This window comes from Mauremys reevesii, linkage group 15, assembly GCF_016161935.1.
Source record: "Mauremys reevesii isolate NIE-2019 linkage group 15, ASM1616193v1, whole genome shotgun sequence".
Lineage (NCBI taxonomy): Eukaryota > Metazoa > Chordata > Testudines > Geoemydidae > Mauremys > Mauremys reevesii.
The window spans coordinates 38,907,792-38,927,857 of NC_052637.1; the positions used below are offsets into that span (position 1 = coordinate 38,907,792).

The 20,066-nt window shown below is 52.1% G+C and overlaps 1 protein-coding gene across 10 annotated transcripts in view; it reads left to right on the forward strand.

The window, feature by feature from the left end:
• The window catches only part of ARSG (arylsulfatase G), an 80,056-nt gene that overhangs the window by 41,007 nt on the left and 18,983 nt on the right, over positions 1 to 20,066 (forward strand). For 8 of the 10 annotated variants that reach the window (XR_005588294.1, XR_005588295.1, XR_005588297.1 and 5 more), the window contains 5 exons: positions 75 to 212; positions 11,335 to 11,427; positions 11,938 to 12,134; positions 13,935 to 14,015; positions 17,967 to 18,075. Coding sequence is in view for 6 of the 10 variants with exons in the window: in XM_039500448.1 (XP_039356382.1) it covers positions 75 to 212; positions 11,335 to 11,427; positions 11,938 to 12,134; positions 13,935 to 14,015; positions 17,967 to 18,075 (618 nt within the window). In the remaining 4 variants the exon portion in view is untranslated. The remainder of the gene's footprint in view (positions 1 to 74; positions 213 to 11,334; positions 11,428 to 11,937; positions 12,135 to 13,934; positions 14,016 to 17,966; positions 18,076 to 20,066) is intronic. The other 2 variants (XM_039500449.1, XM_039500451.1) reach the window with 2 other exon arrangements.

Here is a 20,066-nt window from a genome sequence, read left to right on the forward strand (position 1 = left end):
GGCACAAGCAGGCCTGCTTCCTTCCTTCAGAAAGCCTCCCTTGTTACTAACAGGGACTCTTGGGTTCTCTCCAGCAGCCATGGGAGAGACTGTTACACCAAGGTGGCTCTTCCTCTCTTTGAAAACATCACCATCATCCAACAGCCTGTGAACCTCACTGGGTTGGCTGCAGAGTTCGCAGAAAAAGCAACTCAGTTCATCCAGCGCGCAAGGTAAGGCTGCCCCCTCCTCCCCCGAGGCACCACTTTGCAGCTCTCTCTCTGCAGAGCTTGGGGCAATGTCCAAATATTGGTGGCCTCCTGCCCCAGCAGCACCCCCACACTCTGGGTCTTCCCTCCCAGGGGAACCCCCAGCTCTCTAAACCCACCTTGCCTCAGTGGCTACTGCCAATCATCATCTAGCCCCCCCCGCTCCGCTCACTGGGGCAGACTGCAGTTTGTCATGGCCACTCATCATTACCAAGGAGGTTGGACTAGCTGCCTCTCCCTATCTCTGGGCTGCTGCCTCTGTAACCTCAGTACCTGTTTTGGCCCTTAGCAAGGCCTGCAGCCTGGGGATTTGCCAGGCTGGAGCTCCCCAGCCCCTCTTGCCTTTCCCCAGCCCTGCCCTACTCCCAGGTACTTTTACTCCCAGACCATCAGCCCTTCCCACTCCAGGGCTAGAGTGAGACTCTTCCAGCTTCTGGCCCTCAGCCCTCTTATCAGGGCCAGCTGGGCCCTAACTGAGCTGGCCACAGCTGTGGCTGCTACTCCAATCAGCTTGGCCTTTCACAGCTGCAGCCTTCTCCAGGGCTGCTTTTAACCCTTGTTTTCCAGGAGCGGGGCAGCTAGCCCGCTACAAGCCCATTATTAATGCTGTCTTCAGAGCAGGGTTTGAACGGAGTTCAGTAAATGAGCAATGAGGATAAAATAAAATATTGAATAACTGCTCGCTCCGGGAGCACTGTCCATCCTGTGCACTGACTGAAGCAGGAGTCCGGTGGAAAAAATAGTATGTGACCATGTAAATAAAGCCTGTATCATTATGCGTATGCACAAGGGGCTTGAATTAAGGTTGCCCAGGCAATCCAAATTCTGGCATTTCCTAACTTTAGAGCAGGGGTCGGCTGCCTCTGGCACGCGGCTCGCTAGGGTAAGCACCCTGGCGGGCCGGGCCAGTTTGTTTGCCTGTTGCGTCGGCAGGTTCGGTGAACCGCGGCTCCCTTGGGGCAGCGGGAAGCAGCGCGGGCTGAGGGATGTGCTGGCCTCAGCTTCCTGCCACCCCCATTGGCCTGGGACGGCGAACCGCGGCCAGTGGGAGCCGCGATCGGCTGAACCTGCCGACGCGGCAGGTAAACAAACTGGCCCGGCCCGCCAGGGTGCTTACCCTGGCGAGCTGCATGCAGAGGTTGCCGACCCCTGCTTTAGAGTCTTTGACTTTGCGACTGTAATATTCTTTCAATAGAGTTGTTGTTACTCCTGAGGGAATTCTACGCCCCAAAAAAAAAAAATTATGGACACAATATTTTAAAATTCTACAAAATTCTGCAAATTTTATTTGTCATTAAATAACTGTGGGTCCAGCATGGCAGTGGGGAGCACAGGCCACTGGCTGCATTGAGGTGGGAGATCACCCTGAAGCCCCCACTTCCCCCGGGACAGGGACTCGGCAGTGAGGCTGCACCTGACCCTGAGACAGTGCAAGGGCTGGGCCTGCCCCAGATAGACCCTGGGGCCCTGCCCCTCTGCACCAGGCTCACCAGGTGTGGGTGGGCAGGCTCAGCCCAGCAGGATCCAATGTGGAGGGGCTTAGTGTGGGGGGGATCCTGGTGTGGGGCGAGAGGTTTCTGTGTGGGGCAATCTGGATGCAGGCAGCTCAGTGGATGCACAGGGGCTTGTTGGGGGGTTCTGGGTGCAGGGGCAGTGGGACTTTGCAGGGGATCCAGGTGAAGGTGGTTGGGACTCAGCAGAGGGGGGTCTGGGGAGATGGAGTGGGGGGGGGTCTGGCTGTGGGGGGCTCAATGGGGGGTCCAGGTGCTGGGCGAGTGTGGCTAGATGGGGTGAGGGTCCAGGTGCAGCTGGTTGGGGATCAGTGGGGTGGGGGTGGGGCTCGGCGGGCGGGCCCAGGTGTAGGGCGTTAGGGCTTGTCAGGGTGCGGGTTTGAGGGGCCTGCTTAAGGGGGGAGCCCCAGCTGCTGCTGAGAGAATGCCACATGCCGGGCTCCTGCTTCCATCTCATCCCCCTTCTTCTCCATCTCATCCCCCTCCCCCATCCCTTGACTCCCACATTCCCCTCCCCCTGCCCTATTCCACCCTCTGGCGTTTCTGAGAGCTGAATTTGGCATAGCCGTGGGAACTGAGTTTGCATTTCTGTTGCTGATGCCAGCATAGTTGATGGTACCATCTCACTGCCCCAGAGTTAACAGGAGCATCGCAGTGAGAGTTTTGCAGGACCGGAGTCTTAGGCCCAGATCCCCAGAGATATTTAGGATCCTAACTTTTATTGAAATGTGGGAATTAGCCACCAACGCACCTATGTGAAACTGAACCTTAGTGTGTCATCAGAGTGAGCGGACCCCCCCTCTGAATATGGACAGGGAGTGGATCTGTGGAGTCGAAGGTTTCGGTGGAGTCGCTTTTCAAAGCACTCTTCCAGGGGGAAAAGGCTGCTAGCCACAAAAGAATGCTCTGCAAAGCTCGTAGTAAAAGTGCTGCTGTCTCCAGGGCATCTCCTGTGCAGGGGTCACGTGTGCTTACAGGTGAGATTTTTTGGAACGATCCAGTCTTTGAATCTGTGTTTATGTAACAGACATGTTGAGGGCCAGGCTGCATTCCGAGAGCAAGAGGGGGCTTAGCCCCACATGCTGTGAAATCAGCATTAACCGGGGAAGCACAGGAAAGGGAGGGTTGTTACTGGACCAAATACTGCAGCTTTTAAGGCCCGATTCTGTTCCCCTCCCAAAATTCCCATTGGTGTCAATCAGAGTGAGGTTCTCCTCAGTTCCCACATAAGCAAAGCTCCCAGTGAGTCCGGTGGGGGTTCAGGGAGCCATAGAAATTAGAGGTGGAACAGGCCTTTGTAGAGTCCATCTGGCAGGAGCTAGCCCAGGGCTTTGTCCAGGCCGGCTGTGAGAGCCTGTGTCGGCAGTTACCAATGTCCCCATTCCCCTCGGGTCTCCCCAAAGAGCTGAGGGCACCTCACAGGATCAGGCCCTGAAAGACTCCTGCAAGGGTGCCTCCATTGCTCCCCTTAGGAGCCCAGTCCACAGTCTCTTAGATCTCCCCACTAGAACGTGGCTTAGCAACAGTCAGCCTAGGTCTCCCTTTTTTCACCCCACCCCTCTGCCCTCACCACCTCCCAGGGAAGTCCCACAGCCCAGTGGAGACCCTGAGCCAGGGTCACCTATACGCTCTGGCTGCTTTGGGCTACTCCAGTGATGCAGAGAAGCCTCATTTAACCAGCCAGAAGAGATGGGTTTACAGCTACTTTGAGGCCCTGGCGAGGAGTTCACAGGTGAAGGTGGCCCTGGGTTAAGGTGCTCTCCAGAGGAAGAGAGCTGCATGTTTGTCCTAGTTAACGGAACCCCATTCTGAGCCCCAGCAAAGGATGAGAGATGTAACAGGGGAGACGGCTGCAGGCACATTGCAGGGAGAAGGAAACTACCAGCAGGAGTTAACCAGACACAGCTGCCCTGCTTTCCCTGTGGGAGAAGAGCAGGCATCTCCTGCATTGGGAGCCACTGATGGTCAACAGGTGGCTCCTATTGCCAATAATTAAAGGGGCACTCTGGAAGGAGATGGGTGGGGGAGAGAGACCAGGGGAACGGTTTATCAGGCTGGGTGAGCGAGGGGAGCAGTCTATTGTTGTGTGTTTGTGCTGGGGTGGGGGGAGCTATGTTGTTTGCAGAGCAGGCTCTGTGAAAAGGGAAGTTTTTCTTTTGAGATGCAAAAACCTGGTGTGATTCTCAGAGTTTAATCCAGCCCAAGCTGGGGGGCTTCTGCAGAGCTCTGGGTTGCAGGAGAATTCCTCTTGGGGGGAGTGATGGCTCCCAGCACTAAATAGACGCACCATATCTGCGATGCAGGCTGTTGTTTGTATCTGGTAGGACTCGGGGGCGGGTGGGGGGGCGTGTGTGAGTGTGGCTGATGGAGCATCTTTTGAAAGGGGGCAGCGTATAGCGGGTGGGCTGTGTGGACCAAGGGCAGGACCCAGCTCCTCCTCACAGTATTGATAGAGCCTAGAACCACAGTAGGGCTAGATTCACGTAGTGTTTGAACTCCCGTCTCTCTCCCCACTCAGGCATCTGTGCAGGGCTGGTGACAGCTGAATTGCAGGGTCCCATGCTGCTGCCAGTGTAAGTGAGGTTGGCTCAAGGCCCCTCACTGATGGGCTGAGAAGGCCCGTACCGTTCACTGATCTCAGAACATACAGTTAAGGCCTAATTCTCTGTTACTCTTTGGCCCTGCTTGGATACTGTAAAGGTGCTTTAAAGATGTAAGCAGCCCCCTGAGAATCTCCCTTAAACTGGGAGCCTCCCTGGCTGGTGTGTAATTAGTGAAAGGGCTCTAAGCCAGCTCTGTTTCCCAGCCCCTGGTGCAGGGAGAATCAAAAGATCAGGGTTGGAAGGGACCTCAGGAGGTTCTAGTCCAACCCCCTGCTCAAAGCAGGACCAACCCCAACTAAATCATCCCAGCCAGGGCTTTGTCAAGCCGGGCCTTCAAAACCTCTAAGGATGGAGATTCCACTGCCTCCCATTTCAGTGCTTCACCACCCTCCTAGTGAAAAAGTGTTTCCTAATATCTAACCTAAACCTCCCCCACTGCAACTTGAGACCATTGCTCCTTGTTCTGTCCTCTGCTACCACTGAAAACAGTCTAGGTCCATCCCTTGGGAATCCCCTTTCAGGTCATTGAAAGCAGCTATCAAATCCCCCCTCACTTTTCTCTTCTGCAGACTAAATAATCCCAGTTCCCTCAGTCTCTCCTCATAAGTCATGTGCTTCAGTCCCCTAATAATGTTCGTTGAATGTCAGGGATGTAGCTAGAGTATGCTGCTCTGTGGCTGGAGTACATTACGCTATGGCTTATCTCTGTTTCACAGGGGCCATGGGAAACAGAACATGAGTTGGAGCAGCCCTGGGACTGCTCTAGCTTATACCAGAGGCCAGACAGGGCTCTGCGTGGCTCCCAGATATGGAGTATGTAAAGGTGGCTTAAAGCTATCTCTTGCGGCAAGCCCACTCCTCCCCGCGAGTAACTGAGAATCAGGTCCAGAGTTTTCTGAGCACAAGAGGGGGATTTTTGATCCTTTGACACTCACATAAGAAGAACCAAAACAGGACTCAGAAATGACATCCTGCTTCCTGGCCTGAGCTTGGAAAGCCAAACTGAGCAATTCCCAGCATCACCAGGCCTAAAACGGGGCAAGGACATGAGGGGCAGACTCCAGAATATCAGAGCTGTTGGAGCGCACGAGCAAGCCCAGCTTGTCTGGGGTTAAATGCTATTTTCTTTGGGGCACTTAAGCTCTGCCCATGGACTGTGCTTTTGAAATCACTTGTTTGCTGTCAAGCTGACAGCCCTTGAGAAGGGAACTTGTTTCTTCTCCCTTCAGCTGGGACAGCGTCCTGGGATGTGGGAAGATTGATGATGTAGATGAAAAGGATACCAGTGTCTGATGGGACAGATAGATAGATATTTAGAGTCATAGACTTTTGTTTAGCCAGCCAAGATCAATGGCTGCAGAGGTGTCCTGAGTGGCCTAGTAGTTTGCAAAACACACATGATTGAAATGTGAATTTGGGGCTCACACGCCTTTGCTTCTTTCTGATAAATGATCTAGGAGCAATGCTAGAGGGTGCACTCTCCTTGAAAGCATTCGCACGGGTCTTTGAAATCATTCCTTGCCCTGGCAGCTCACAGAGTCGTAGATCTAGAAAACCACATCCTTCTAATTACCATCTTGGGTTTTCTCCTTCCTTACTCCAGCTGCTAAAATTATGTTGCAACTCCTAGTTCGTAGCCTACATGCTACTCACAGATGAAACAGGAGTGACCAGGAGCACGGCTGTGTTCTGAGCTGAGTGTAAACCAGCCTCTCTTCCCAGGCTTTCTCCAACCCATCAGCTCAGTCCCCAAGCACAAACTGGGGAAGCCCTGCTTCGTGGTGCCTGCTGGGAAAAAGAGAGGGAAAGTCAGCATCTCTTCTGTAATGGGAGGGGCTCAGGTATGACAGTGACAGAAGCCAGAGAGGTACCTAGAGCAGAGTCATTTCCACTTTGCTGGGTCTGTATGTGCCCAAGCTGTAGGACAGTGGAGGGTCTGACCCTAAAGCTTTATACCATTTTAAGTGGGATAAAACATTGGCTTCTTACACTGGTGGTGCTGGCGACAGTGGCAGCTGAACTCATATTTGGAATTCAAGCAGAAAAAAACAACCCATCCAGATGGATGGTAATTTGGATGCTGTGACTTTAAGGTCCACTTTATCCTGGCTTGCTAGGGTTAGGGTAGCAGAAAGCCAGGCTTCCTCCATTTCCTAAGGTGTATAGAGCGTTTCTTTCTTGCCATGGTGACTTGTGAGAAACTAAGCCTTAAAACCAGCACTGACCCAGGACTGACTATAGCAAGTCCCAAGGCAAAGATCAGAGTAGCTCCCAGTTCCTATTGTCCATCAGTTTTCCACTGTCACTTTTACAGACCAGCTTTCTGCATGGTGTGAGGCTGGGCAGATGCTAAGTAGTCATCAAACAGACACGGCTGCAGAGCCTAATTGAAAAGAGCACTCGAGTGCAGAGTTCAGCTGTGTGTGGCAGATCTCATCCTTCTCCCACTGAACCAAAGGGAGTCAGGCCATTGACTTCAGTCAGAGCAGGGTGTTGCCTTCTACAGGGATACTGGTGCCAGAGGTTGGAAAGGGGATTTATGCCATGTGCAACTAGCCTCTTTCTGTGTAGTGAGACCCGGAGCATTCTGGTGCTGGTAGCACGGGCTGGCCCTGAATCCGATTCTCTTCATACCGGATCAGCTGCTGGGGCAGGATTAAACACCCCCGAGTCAGAGCTGGAGGCCAGGGTTCCTCTGGATCCTGCCAGGGCAGTAGGAGAAAGCAAATCTGTGTTCCAGAAGCCATGGAACTGCTGGTTGCAGTTGATCCTTCCCCACAAGCTGCCAGTTGCTCTGGGGATGAAAAAGGGGATCCTTGAACAAGCTGACACGGCTGGCGTCCTATTGACATGCCTGTCAGTTCAGCGCTAGGCCTGCCTCACTCCTCAGTGGCAAAGTCTGAGCCTGAACTCTGACCAGCCTCAGACTGTGTTATCTAAACAGGGAGTGTTGGTATTGACACACCTTAAACATGTATATTCCAGGGCCGTTTCTGCCCTGAGTGACCTCTCAGATAAAAAACAGATTAGCAATCACCTTGGTACCCAGCCCTCATTGCAGTCATGGCGTGAGAGTAACTAGAACCTGCTACAGTCCTGGTCTTGCCTTCTATCTGCACCCATGTTAGGAGCACAGATACCCCAAACTGGGGCTTGCTTGTGCACGTACTTAACCCCCAGCTGGTTCACATGCATCAGGGCACTTGCCTGCCTCAGTGGGGCCGTGCCCTTTGGAAGGCTTGTCCCTGAATTGCTGCCCTGATCCCACGTGACTGTTTTAGAAGCAGCTGCGCCGTGCATGGTCGTACACACGCAGGGTTAACGGAAAAGCTTTTAAAGCAATTTCTAGCTATTTGGGGGAAATGTTAGACTATCTGCTGAGAACTCGATTAAACAGAGTCCAGTTTGGCTGCTGCTGCTTAACTTTTCAATAGTTTAGTTTGCTATAGTTCTTCTTTGCCTGCCTCTCTCACATTGCTAGGCAATGACAGAACACGAGGTGCGTCAGCTACACTTTGTGTAGCAAGATGTGTCAAGGCTGAGCAGGGACACAGATCTGAGGGAACGTGAGGTACAGAGTCAAAGGATTTTATTCTAAAAGCCCCACCCATGAGTTATGGATTAAACCATTTAAGTTTTATATATATTTTTTGCAGAATCATCGTGGAGTGTGGATGCAAAAGGCAACCAGGATTCACAGTTGAGTGGACTGGGGATGAATCCGGTTATTTCTGGATTCCTTCCCCACCTCCTATTAGAAACATTGTACTCCTGCTGTTTGGGCCAGATCCAAACATGCTCCCTCATGCAAAACTTCCATTGAAATCAGCGGGCCAAATTATTAACTTTATTATGTGTGTTGTGGTAACACCTAGAAGCTCCAGACCTAGGTCCCATTGTGCAAGGCACGGTACAAACACAGAACAAAAAGATCTGCTCCTAAGATCTTGATTTACTTCCACCAGTATTCCCTAGATATGAAGTCAAGGGAACCGTGAACATACTTTTGTGCTGAACGGGTGAATAGTTTTGGGTGAAATTTTGCTGCAGTGTTGTCCCTGGGTTTGCAGAGATTGGCTTGAGACAGACTCTAGAAAAGCACTCAGAAAACGAGCTCCTGTTGAGTAGAGCGTCCATGTGTGGGTGTGTGAAAATGGTGGTATTCTCCTCTAATTCAGTTTAGACCCTGCTCAGAGTAGCTGGGCTGGGTCTGTGAAAACGATTGGCACTGAAGCCGGTAACAACGCTGTTGCTGAAATTGTCCTTACTTAAAGTTTCAGAGGTTGATACCCTGTTGAAATAAAAGGGACAGTTTCCCATCTTTCCCCTGAGCTATTGTTTCAGGCTCTGCAGTGTCAGGAAAACAGTGTCGCATCACACCACATAGAGAGTGATTGTCCCCTCCACAGCAGTAATGGCTAGAAACATACATGCCTATTTTAATTAAAGCTAAATTTTGTACGGGAATGTTACAGCCCAACAACAAAGTGCAATAGGGTGTGACACTTCGGCTGGCTCCAGCTAGGCTGTGGAATAAAAAGGCTATTCAGGGAGCTTTAGGATTGACTGATGTTTTCACTTGATGTGGGAGACATCCTCTAGGCAAAGGAAGGAAACATAGGCCGCAGATTCGAAATGTGCTCTGCTGGAATCATGATACCATCTTAATTCTTTTAAAATTTGATCAGGCTGCAAGGATAAGACCCTGGTTTGGCAGCAGAGGCTGCACAGACTTGCAAGGCTGGGAATAAGTGAGGCGGACTGCAGTGTCCTTCGGTGACTTCCAGGCCTTTGTTTGACGCGTGCGCGCACACACGCACGCGTCACTGGGATGACCCAGTTCCTCCCGATCACTTGTCATCCCACCCTTCCCTTCACAGGGCCCTGAGGAAGAGTGGGCCTCTTTTGAGGAAATAAATATAGCCCGTAAACAAGAAAACAGGATGTGTCCACTGGTGATTTAAAAACAAACTTTGGAGGGGACGATCAGCAGCCCTCCGGTTTGTTCAATAACAGGATTCTCCTCTAAAGATGTCTTGTGAGAAGTTGAATGCGTGTGGTTTGCAGTTCTGAGACACCACTGTGCAGCTGACGTCGTTGTTTCCGTCTGTGTTTTAATCCTTTAAAATTACTTCCTGATGCAGCGGGGTCCAGACCTTACCTTGGGTTTCTGCAGGGGAATGAAAACAAAGGGAAACACAGTAGTTCGCAAAGCACTTGGCAGTCCCGGTCGTACAGATGGGAAACTGAGGCACAGAGCGGCCAATAACTTGCTTATGGTCACACAGGGAGTCTGGGGTAAAGTAGGAAGTTGAACCTGAGGCTCCCAAGTCTTACGCTCGTGGCCTAACCTCGTTATCATCCTCCTTCTTAGGTGGCCTCAGAATCTCTTGAAGGGGAGGAGAGTTGAGCCTCCCTCCAAAACTCATCAATCCCCCTCATCCTTAACTCCGCAGGCATGGGGTCTGGTGGGGTTGGGGGGCAGAGCCGTGGGAATTCTTGCTGAGGCTGAGGTTCGCAGGGCCCTGGTGACGGAACGGCCCTCTCCTACGCAGGGCTGACCATTGGAGGGAAAACTCCCACCATCACCCTAACACGGCACAGCTCCACCAAGTGGGGGCGCTAGTGTGCAGAGCCAGCCCCCTTGCCGCCTAGGATTGCTCAGAGCAGAGTAAGAGGATGTGGTGGCCTAGGCTAGCACTCCCGCTGTAGCTAATGCTGATCGTGCTCCGGGAGCTGCAGCCAGAGACTTCCCTCAGATTGTCTGTGCTGGCAAGGCCCTGGCTGTGGCCCCTTTGGGTCAGGTTTGTGGCATGTTGACAGGGGGACGGTGGAGCCAGCTTGCATTGCAGCTGCTGAACCTGTTCTGTGGATCGCTGCGGGACTGCAGGCAGCCAGGGAGGAGAACTAGGCCTGGAAGGCAGCCAAGCAGCGAGTGCCTCTGACTGCCAAGAAATGAGCTTAGGAAGTGAAATCGGGGCGAGGAAACAGCCCCCGCGCTCCCGGGTTCCTCAGGCTGGGCCAGGAGCGGTGGTGGATGCAGCGGGCGCTTAGCAACTGGGGGAAAAGCAAATAAAATTCTGGGCTCCGTGAACAGCGCCAGGGAAAAACTGACTCTTGCCCAGTGACAGGAAAGAATGAGGCTGGGCTTGGGACTTCGTGCAGCTGCTCGACTCCAGGGCAGGTGCCGAGGCTGCTTGAACCCACCTGGGAGGCAGGTTTGCTGGTCTCTTCCTTGAGCTTCGCCTCTCATGTAGATTTTATCTGCAGAAAAGCCAATGACCCCTCTCCGTCCCTCCCCCTCCCAGTCTGCTCATGTGAAGGTGGGAGGGCAGGCGGGGCTGATCCGGGCAGGGCCAGAAGCTGGCGCCTGAGGTGTGCACCGTGAATCCAGGCGTGCAGCCCCTGCTGCCCCTTCCCAGAGGCAGGAACGGCCAGTGCGGAAAGGTGGGTGCGGCCGACCCTCTGCCCCAGCCCTGTTTGGGAATCCGACGCTGCTGTCTGCGCTAGGCTCCCTCAGTCTCTGTCGAAGTTTGGCGCTCCACATTCCCGCACAGGCTGGGGGCTCGCCGGCCCTTATAAACAGGTCCCCTTCCTGGGCCTCACTGCCTGCCATGTTTATGACTGCACCAACCGTAGCTTGCGCTTGCTCTGATTATTGGCCCTAGGAGAGCGGGGAGATTTACAGGCCTGGGGGGTGAAGTACCTGACAGCTGACTGGGTGACTTTGGGCTTAGTGATTTGCCTAGAACGGCCTTTGGACTGCAGGGCTGGAGACGTGGGGGAGAACCTGGCCTCCGGGTCAGAAAGAGAGGCTGCCGTGTGTACTAAGCCTGAGGCAGAGAGACCCCTCTGTATCAAGTCTCCTATCTCGTTTGCTTGTTCCTGCAGGGGAGGGACAGATCCTGTTTGCTTGCCTCATGTGACTCCTCCTGCTAGCCCCTAGCTCCAAGCACTTCTCCTCCCTCGCAGGGGTCCAGCACCGCCATGCCCTGGTGCAGGCTGGATTCCCAGTCCCGAGCTCTCTCCTCCCACGCTGCAGGTGCTGAGAGTCCTGGGAGCAAGGTGCAGAGTCCCAGGAGGAGGGGCTGGGTGCGTGGTAGAAAAGGCTAAGAGTGTCGTCTTTGATTTGCCACAGCAGGTTCTATCTAACCTTCCTCAGCTACGAAAGTGGAGGCCCATGAGGTGAAGCCACAAGGCTCCAGCTGAGTTCAAGGCCCCATTGTGCTAGGTGCTGTACAAACCCAGAGTGAGCGAGTCCCTCCCTCAGGGAGCTCACACTGTTAATAGATAAGTCAGGTGGACGGTGGGAGGGGGAAGGGAGGCACCAAGCAGTGAAGTGACTTGCCCAAGGTTCCCCGGTGTATCTATGACACAGCCAGAATCGACCCCAGATCTCCTGGGTCCCAGCGCAGTGCCCTACCCACTGGTGGCCTTCAGTAAAAGTTCCTTCCGCGTTAGAGATTGTGGAAAACCTTTCCCCGTGCCCTGCCCTGGCTGCCCAAGCTCTCCACCCTCCCCCACACCTTTCTCATACCCAGCGTGCTAAACACACTCCCTGCGTTTCCTGTCTAGTGAAAGCGGACGCCCGTTCTTCCTCTACCTGGCGCTGGCCCATATGCACGTGCCCCTGGTCCTCGCTCAGCCTCCCTCCAGCTCCTCCTTCCCTGAGCCATACCGAGCCAGCCTGAGGGAGATGGATGCCCTGGTGGGACGGATAAAGGACAAAGTTGACGGCTGCGGGAAGGAAAACACATTCCTTTGGTTCACAGGTGAAGCAATAAAACCAGCTGCAGTAACAGCAGATCATCTCGATAACTGACATTTACATACTGCTGGGATCCGCAGGCAAGGCGAGGGGTGAAGGGGAGCCTCCTGCAAATGGGACGCTGTCTTAGGGACAGCCCTAGCATTGTGTTAGGGGCTGAAGTGGGGCTTAATTTGGGGGAGAGGAGGACTTGTTCACAGGCTCTGCACAAGGGGGTGGATCTCATCTTCCATGAACTCTGCTCCTTTGTATTCATCTGCGTTAAGCAGTACTAAAGCCACAGGTCAAGCTCTGCTCTCGGCTATTCTGGTGTGAACTGGGAGCTGCGGCACTGGTGTCAGCGGAGTTTCACCGGTGTAACCAAGAGCAGGATCTCTGCGGGTCTTGTTTCTTCCATTCCTATTATCCTGCCTGTCTCACGTCCCCCTGCCATCTTTGTTGAGTTCCCTTCCCTGGCCCTTCTGTCGAGCAAGGCGAACCAGCACGGGACAGTCCTGTGTAATCCAGAATACCGGGGGCGGGGAGTAAACCCCTCCTGGCCAAGTGGGCTTTCAGGGAGACGGGGAGCAATGGGCAAGGGGAGCTGCAGGCACAAGATGGACTGAGACGGTCTGGTCCGTTGCGTGCCCAGAGCAATTCTCAAAACTGGATTGTGGAAAATGCTGATTGGTGCCTGGCCTCTGGTGAGACCCAGGAGACACCACTGAGAGCGACACGGTTACTCTAAGGAACTGCCTCTCAGGCCCATCATGAAACTTGAGGGACTCCTCTCCCCCTTGAAATTGGGGGTGTGTGGGGAATGGGGGCCGGGATCCCCAGAGAGTTTCCTCTGGATTCTCCTGTTGGTCAGACCCTGCCTGAGGTGCTGGTCCACTGGCACTCAGACACCGTGCAGATGAGAGGCTGTAAATTTGCCTAGATAGGTCAGACTCCCCCGCTTTGGGGGGTTGCTAGGGAGGCTGGACTCCCCCACCTGCTTTATAGGAAAGGTTTGGGCCTCACAGGGCCGTGCTGCTCCATCAGACTCGGCGATGATCCCTTCTGTCAGGCAACTTGTTTTCCAACCATCTCCCCACCCGCCACCCTCCCCAGGCTGCCCCGCTTCAGGCGGGGGGATGAACCTGGACATCCGTGTCTACAAATTAAACCGCAAATCCCTGTTAATTAAAAAAACCAAATCCGCTCTTGCTGAGACGCCTCCCTAACGAGGATGTCTTGCTTCACTGCCATTCAGATGACAGGAACAGCTCTGCGGCTCATTAACGCCAAATTGCTCTTATCCACCCTCCCCCACCCTCAGTCTCCTGAGTGGAAGCTCAGCCCCCTTGAGAAAACATGGCCCTGTTATTTGAAACTAACCTCCATTGTCAGCCGTTCAGTCAGTCCTCACTCAGGCGCCTGCCGAGGTAAAAAGCCGTCAGGCACTGCAGAGGAGGGGAGCAGGGGATTGGTTGCCTCTTTAAAGGGCCTATGAGCTCCCCCGTGGGGAGAAAATATCATCCGCAGCAGCTCCCCACTTCCCCCCAAACATCAGGGGGCTCTGTCTGGAGCACCCTCGATTCCGAGAGGCCACCAGACAATCTGCTCCATGGAAGCTGTGTGAGATTGGGCCATCCTCACTCAGTTTCCCAGGTGAAAATCAGCGTAACGCTTCCTTTTGATGGAGCTGATCTGAGATTGTGCCCTAGGGACGGAGGCTGGCTTCTCTCCCATGGCCTTCATGGTCTGACTCGTTCGCTGTGTTTCAGTCCAACTTGTCTGTCTCAGGCTGTTACTCACAGAGGGTTTTTTTTCTCTCCTCCAGGAGACAACGGCCCTTGGGCTCAGAAGTGCGAGCTTGCAGGGAGCGTGGGCCCATTCTCCGGGGCATGGCAAAGGCAACGAGGTAACCGACAAGGCTGCTCGCAATGCTGTTACCATCTTGGTAGCCATCACATGTGACCTGCTGGGAGGGACCTGCTCCTGGAAGGCCCTTGTTCAAATCTGGCCACCAAGCAGAAGGGAGAGAGAGGACACTTCCCTGCCTCTGGCAGAGTTCACTCCCAGCTGTCTGGCTACTGCTGGACCAGCTCTGCCACGGATTGATTTACCTGCAGAGCTCCAATTTCTGAAGAGCAATTTTCTTTCCTTTAGAGTGGACCAGCTAGTACTAAATGGCAGGTGTTTCCCCAAAATGTCATGGGGCACCTGGCTGAATTAAGGCAATCTGGGGCCCTGGACACATGCCCATGGAGCCTCCTGGCCCCTCCCCCATGCATGGCCTTACCCCTTCTTATGGAAGCAGCAGCCTTCAGATGACTGGAGAAGTTTGCGCCTCTTGGAGCTATTGTCTTAGGCTGTCTGCAGACTCAGGCAGGTATTGTTCACACATGGCTCATATTTCAAGCTTTTCTCTTATTGCACAATAGCTACAAACATAATTTTTTAAATGACAGCCCCTAGGTCTGGGCCTATGGTGTGATATACTTTAGCTTCTAGATAGATATAAAACTATAATCTGGCCCTGACAGGGAAGGATGCTGAGAGATGCATATAAAAGGTCTTCAAGTCCACCCAGCTCTTGAGGTGACCCGGGCTGAGACCTGTGCTCGGCTGTGCTGAGAATTACTTTAGAGCTTGGATTTGATTGTCCTGGAAGTGCTGAGCTCCCACTGACTTCCGTAGGGGTTCAGGGTGCCCTGTGTTTCTGGAAATCAGGCCTGTAAGTGTGTGTCATCGTAAGCCCTAAAATCTAACTGCATGGAGGTGGGGTTTTAGTGTTTGCTGTCTCCAGTGGAGCCATCTGTGTGGTGGCTTTGATTATTTACACAGAAGCAGCCAAAAGTCTCCAGCATGACTCAGGCTTTTCCCGCTTCTGCTTGTGTTACGCGCTGTGACTGTGTGTCGGGTTACATTTCCCCATTTGCTCCAGGACGGAAGGGGAGGGGACAGCGGAGTGAGGCAGCATCTCTTTTCTCATCTGTTTCCTGACATCTTCCAAATATAGTAGAGGCCTGGAGGAAACTGATGTGGGATTCCGAGAAAAGGTGGCTGTGGGGCTGGCCGGCCAAACGAGGGGTACTCCCTCTTCCTTGCATCTTTTTGCCATTCTTGCTTGGTTATTTTTTTATCACTTTTTTTCTCTCCCCTTCTCCATCTCCCAAAAATCAGCAAATCGGGATTGTATTCTCTTCTCACCTAATAAAAAAATAAATCTTTAGCAACAACCCAACACACCTATGAGCAACCAAGCCTATGATAACAACAGACAGCCTAGCACCCACTCGCAACCCTACAAGAACAAACCAGGGCTAGAAACCCATTGCTCACAGACAACCCTACAGATCAGACCTCACAGAAAGGGGACTGATTCCATAAGGATATAGCAACACCTGTCAGGAGCAGTGATTTTTAAAATCCCTCTAGGTTTCTTCTTAAACTTCATGCAAAAAAGGAATATTTATAGATATTTCAAAGTGCTTGTGTGACGCTAATATCTTTGTTCTATAGCATCTCAAGCTATTGCCTCAGGTCTCTTTTGTCTTCTTATGGATGTGGTTTGCCTATGCTGACATCCCCAGAGTATGTGATCTGTCTGCCTGTCCTAGACTGCCGCCCATTACTGCAGTACCTGAGCACCTACCACATAAAATCAGTCCCTGCTGGACTTCATGGTGTCTCTGCTACTTCTCCCTTTTTGGGCTCAAATCTCTGATTGGGAGAGGGTGTGTTTGGGATTTTTTTTGGGTAGAGGTTTAGGGGAACAAGGGAGGCTGTCAGTGTTGTGAGTGTCATTCCTGTGGTGACAAGGCTTTTTATATGGGTTGGGTGAGGCCTGAAACTAGCTGGCAAGTTTACAAAAGAGCATTGGTAATTAACGAAAGCACTTTTCTAGCAACCTGGCTTTTCCTTAGGCCCTGATCCAAATCCCAGGAGTCTTTCCAGGGACTTTGATGGCTTTAGCTTAGGCCCTTCCTGAGGGAGAATAGCAATACTGCAGTCTTGGCTTTTCCCCACCCTCTCCGTGAGCTCTGTCCAGCAGAATAAAAACTTTGCCTCTCCTCTGCAGCAGCCCCCAAACCGTTGGGGAAACTGTCTCCCCATCTCTGGCTGGTTGGGCCCTTAGCCGTTACACCCGAACCTGGTTGGGCTGGTACTCTAATGGAACCCTGACATGTGTCAGCTGCATCGCCCTGGATTGGAGGAGGTGCTGGAGATGTGTTGAATTTGCTATGGAAGGAAGCAGTGGACCCACCATCACTCCTCCCAGGCATATGGGGATGGTGTCCCCCTGGCGCGGTTCCCTCTGTTTTGTACCTCGCCTGGGAGTCGCACTGAAAGGGGGAGCAGTGCCGTCTCCCCACTGGAAACGTCCTAGTTTTTGACCTATTGTTGGGATGGATTTGTTATTACTTGCAAGGGAATGTTCTGTTCTATTTCATGTCAAGTTTTTGTAGAAAGCCTTGACCTTTGTAATTTGATGGCATCACACATTTGTGCAACCTTTATTACTGAGAAAAATCCACGTGGATTTTTTTGTTTTATTTTGTTTTGTTTCAGCGTAGTGTTTACTACTGAAAATGTCACCCTGAGCCTGTCAGAAGGCTGCTCTGGCTTCCTGTGTAACTAAACACACCACAGTACGTGGTATAGGTAGCACAGCTAGTGAATATTCCTTTGACTCTCTCTTGCTGCCTGCTATGACTCATTATGGGTTTGTATACAAATCACTTGACCTTATTGTGCCTCGGTTAACCCAGCTGTAACTTGGTACGAGCGAAACCTTATTTAAAAAATACAAGGGCCTCTTTTTATTTGGACTATGGAGGGTCAAATTAAAAATCTGGTACGGAGGCTGATTTAAGACATAGATTAGTGTACAAAGCACAGTTAGCTCTGCAATTTCATATTTGAGTTCCTTCAGAACTCTTGGGTGATACCATCTGGTCCTGGTGACTTATTTAGGCTAGAGCTCTAACCACTGGACTATATTTCCTCCCTTGCTAGAGGTAGACCCAGGTTTGCTGGGAAATGAACTAGTGGGTAATTAAGAGTAAGGGAAATTGTTTGTGATGTGGTCAGAAGGGATTTAGTTTAAAGGTGCAGGCCTGGCAGGTATGTGTTTGTATGAATACTTCAGCAATCTGGAGGGTGCAGCTTTCATGTACTGGAGTTGTTTCCAGTTGATACTGTACAAACACACGCATGTACACACCGCCCCTCTAGCCAGCCCATGAGGCCTGCACATAGAAACAAAACCAAATCAGCAGTAACCGCAAGCTAAACATTTCTCTGTGTGTTAGGTTCTCACACAACATCAAAGGCTTATGGAAATAATGTTACCCCAGCTACATGTCTTGTGAAACTAGCTCTGCGATTTTTCTGTTGCTCATCAAAACAGATGAGAAGTAATTAGTCTGGGAGGGACCTCCGGGTCATCGAATCCATTTTCCAACCCCAAATCTTTGTTAAAAAGGGCAAAAGTGGGAAATCCAGCTAACTTTTCTCTTCTCTCCTTCTCTAAAAAAAAGAACGCTGTACGTTTAAAACCCCCAAACATTGGAAGGACTCAAAATGTACAGGATTAAGCCATGCATGGGTCTGCTGCTAGCCCAGGGTGAATTTCATCCTAAAGAAACTGGGGGGCTGGGAGAAAGCTACTCTTTGAATTCACTGTGCTGCAGGATTTTTTTTTTCTTGACACAGCTTCACATTTCCGATGCAATCCTCCTCCTTTGTAATTTGTTTGGTATCCGTGACTCTGGATAATTCCTTTACTTTGTATCAGGAGAGGTTTGGGTTAATGAAAAGCTCCCGTGCAGAAGGGCCACTGTGAGTACACCTGTCTGTCTTCCAGGTGGGAGTGCAGCCAAGCAGACGACCTGGGAAGGGGGACATCGTGTTCCAGCGCTGGCTTATTGGCCTGGCAGGATCCCTGCAAACGTGACGAGCACTGCACTGTTGAGGTGGGAGGACAACACTTTTTTGTTTTCCCTAGGTGAGGTCTAATGGTCTAAGCACAGGACTGGGAGCCTGCATCTGGAGGCCTGGATCTTCCATAGTCTTTCCCCCCAGCAGGTAATGTGCTCTCAGGGCATGGACTAAACTGCTGGCATTTCTGCTTTAAACACGGGGAAGCAAACCACGATCTGTCGGCTTGGTCCTGACAGAGGAGCCTTTGCTCCATGGCTCAGAGGGAGGTGGAGGAAAACCCAGGATCGCTGCCAGCGTGCCTGCAGGGGAGGATGTTCCTGCCTGACCTCAAGCGGGGCTGTGGGTAAAACTGGAGCGAAGTGTGTATCGTGTGGCATTGGTGGAATCCAAGTCTTTGTCCTTCTCTTATTGAGGGCCGGCCTGGTGAACGCTGCCAGGACAGCCTGAGGTAAAACATTCCAAGGATTAATCCCCCTTACAGGGAAGAAAGGAATTGTGATTATACACAAAAGTTGTGATCCAACTGATCAGAGCAACTGTTTGCCTGGCCTGGTCCCCTGTCCTGGCGTGGGGTGGGCCGAGGGGTAGCCAGGACTGGATGCTCTAGGAAAGAGTGTAAAGCCCACATCACGGTTAGCGAATGCATTGCAGCTTTGAGTGGTGAAGGGAGAGACTGTGGATTATCTGCTGCTTTTACATCTACCAGACCCAGTCCAGCAGGTTTGACAGCGATAACTCTAGGAAGCTGCCAGAGTTTCAGGGCACACAGTTGTGGCTGGATTAGAGAAGGAGGGGGCTGAAGGGCACTTGCAGGCTCTCAGAAATACCCAGTTCCAGATTTTTGTTGTTGTTAAAGATGAAATTCTCCAGTCTCGCACAGCCCCAGGGGTGGGCAATCCAGCTTTAGGTACTATCCTGTGAAACCCACTGACCACGCTGGGGGCAGCAAACAGCACTACAGTGCAACTGCTCTGGTCTGGAGCCTGGGGTAACGTGGCACCCAGAGCTATTGGTTCTCGGTCACTAGACTGACATGAGCCCAGATCCACAGAGCCCTGCGCGGATGCAAGAGTTGTATCCGCATCTGATCCGCAATCTGCAAACCTGGGCCGCAGATATCTGTGGACCTAAATCCGCAGATCTGCAGGACTGTACAAGTCTGGTGCCTCTAGCCTGGCCTGCATCCAGTTATCCCCTGTGCATTGATGGGAGTCAGTGTTGGACAAGGAAATTTAAAGACAACAAACTCTGAAGAGGTTTAAATAACTTCAAGTGTGTGACACAGACCGTTGCAAGTGAAGGGCTGACGGCTTGTCTTTAAGGAACTCCACTCACCGGCCACATCCGGTGGTGACGCACATGGTGGTGACGTAAATCAACGTCTCAATAAATGGGCATTAGTGAATGTCAATCACACACTGGGGGTAAAGGGCAGGACAGTTGTAGGAAAAGTGGGAATATATACGATGATGTTGAACAAAGTGGAGCCTTGGGATTTTGTAGCCAGTCTAACAGATTGGGTACAGGGAGGCTGTGGGGTTTTATACCTGACGTTCATGCTCGTTAAAGGCACACCATTGGGAGCCTTAGGGACGGAAGGTGTAGCAGAGACTACAGCAGTGCCAGCCTTCTCCCTCCAGGAGAGATTTTCCCTAGGGGTAATGGGAGAGTTTGATTTCTCAGGCTCTCTTATTTGCAGGCGCCTCTGGCTGGACTGCCGACAAGGCCGCTGATTCGTGTCTCGTAGAATGCGGGACACCCTAGTCAGCTAGGGACTGAGACCACCAGGCGGATAAGAGTGGGTGATAAGCTTTGTCATTACCAATCAGGAAGGGCTCTGTACCGGTGACCTGACACTCACACGCAAAACTGTGCAGGTTGTTTACTGTCCAGATTTCTTTTTCCCCATGACATGTCAGCAATGGATTCCATCCCGTTCCCCTAGCCTGTCCTGTGATCCCTCGATAGCTTGTTTTGGAAGCAGCCTTTCTTACAGAATCTGATCCAGATATTTTCACAGAAA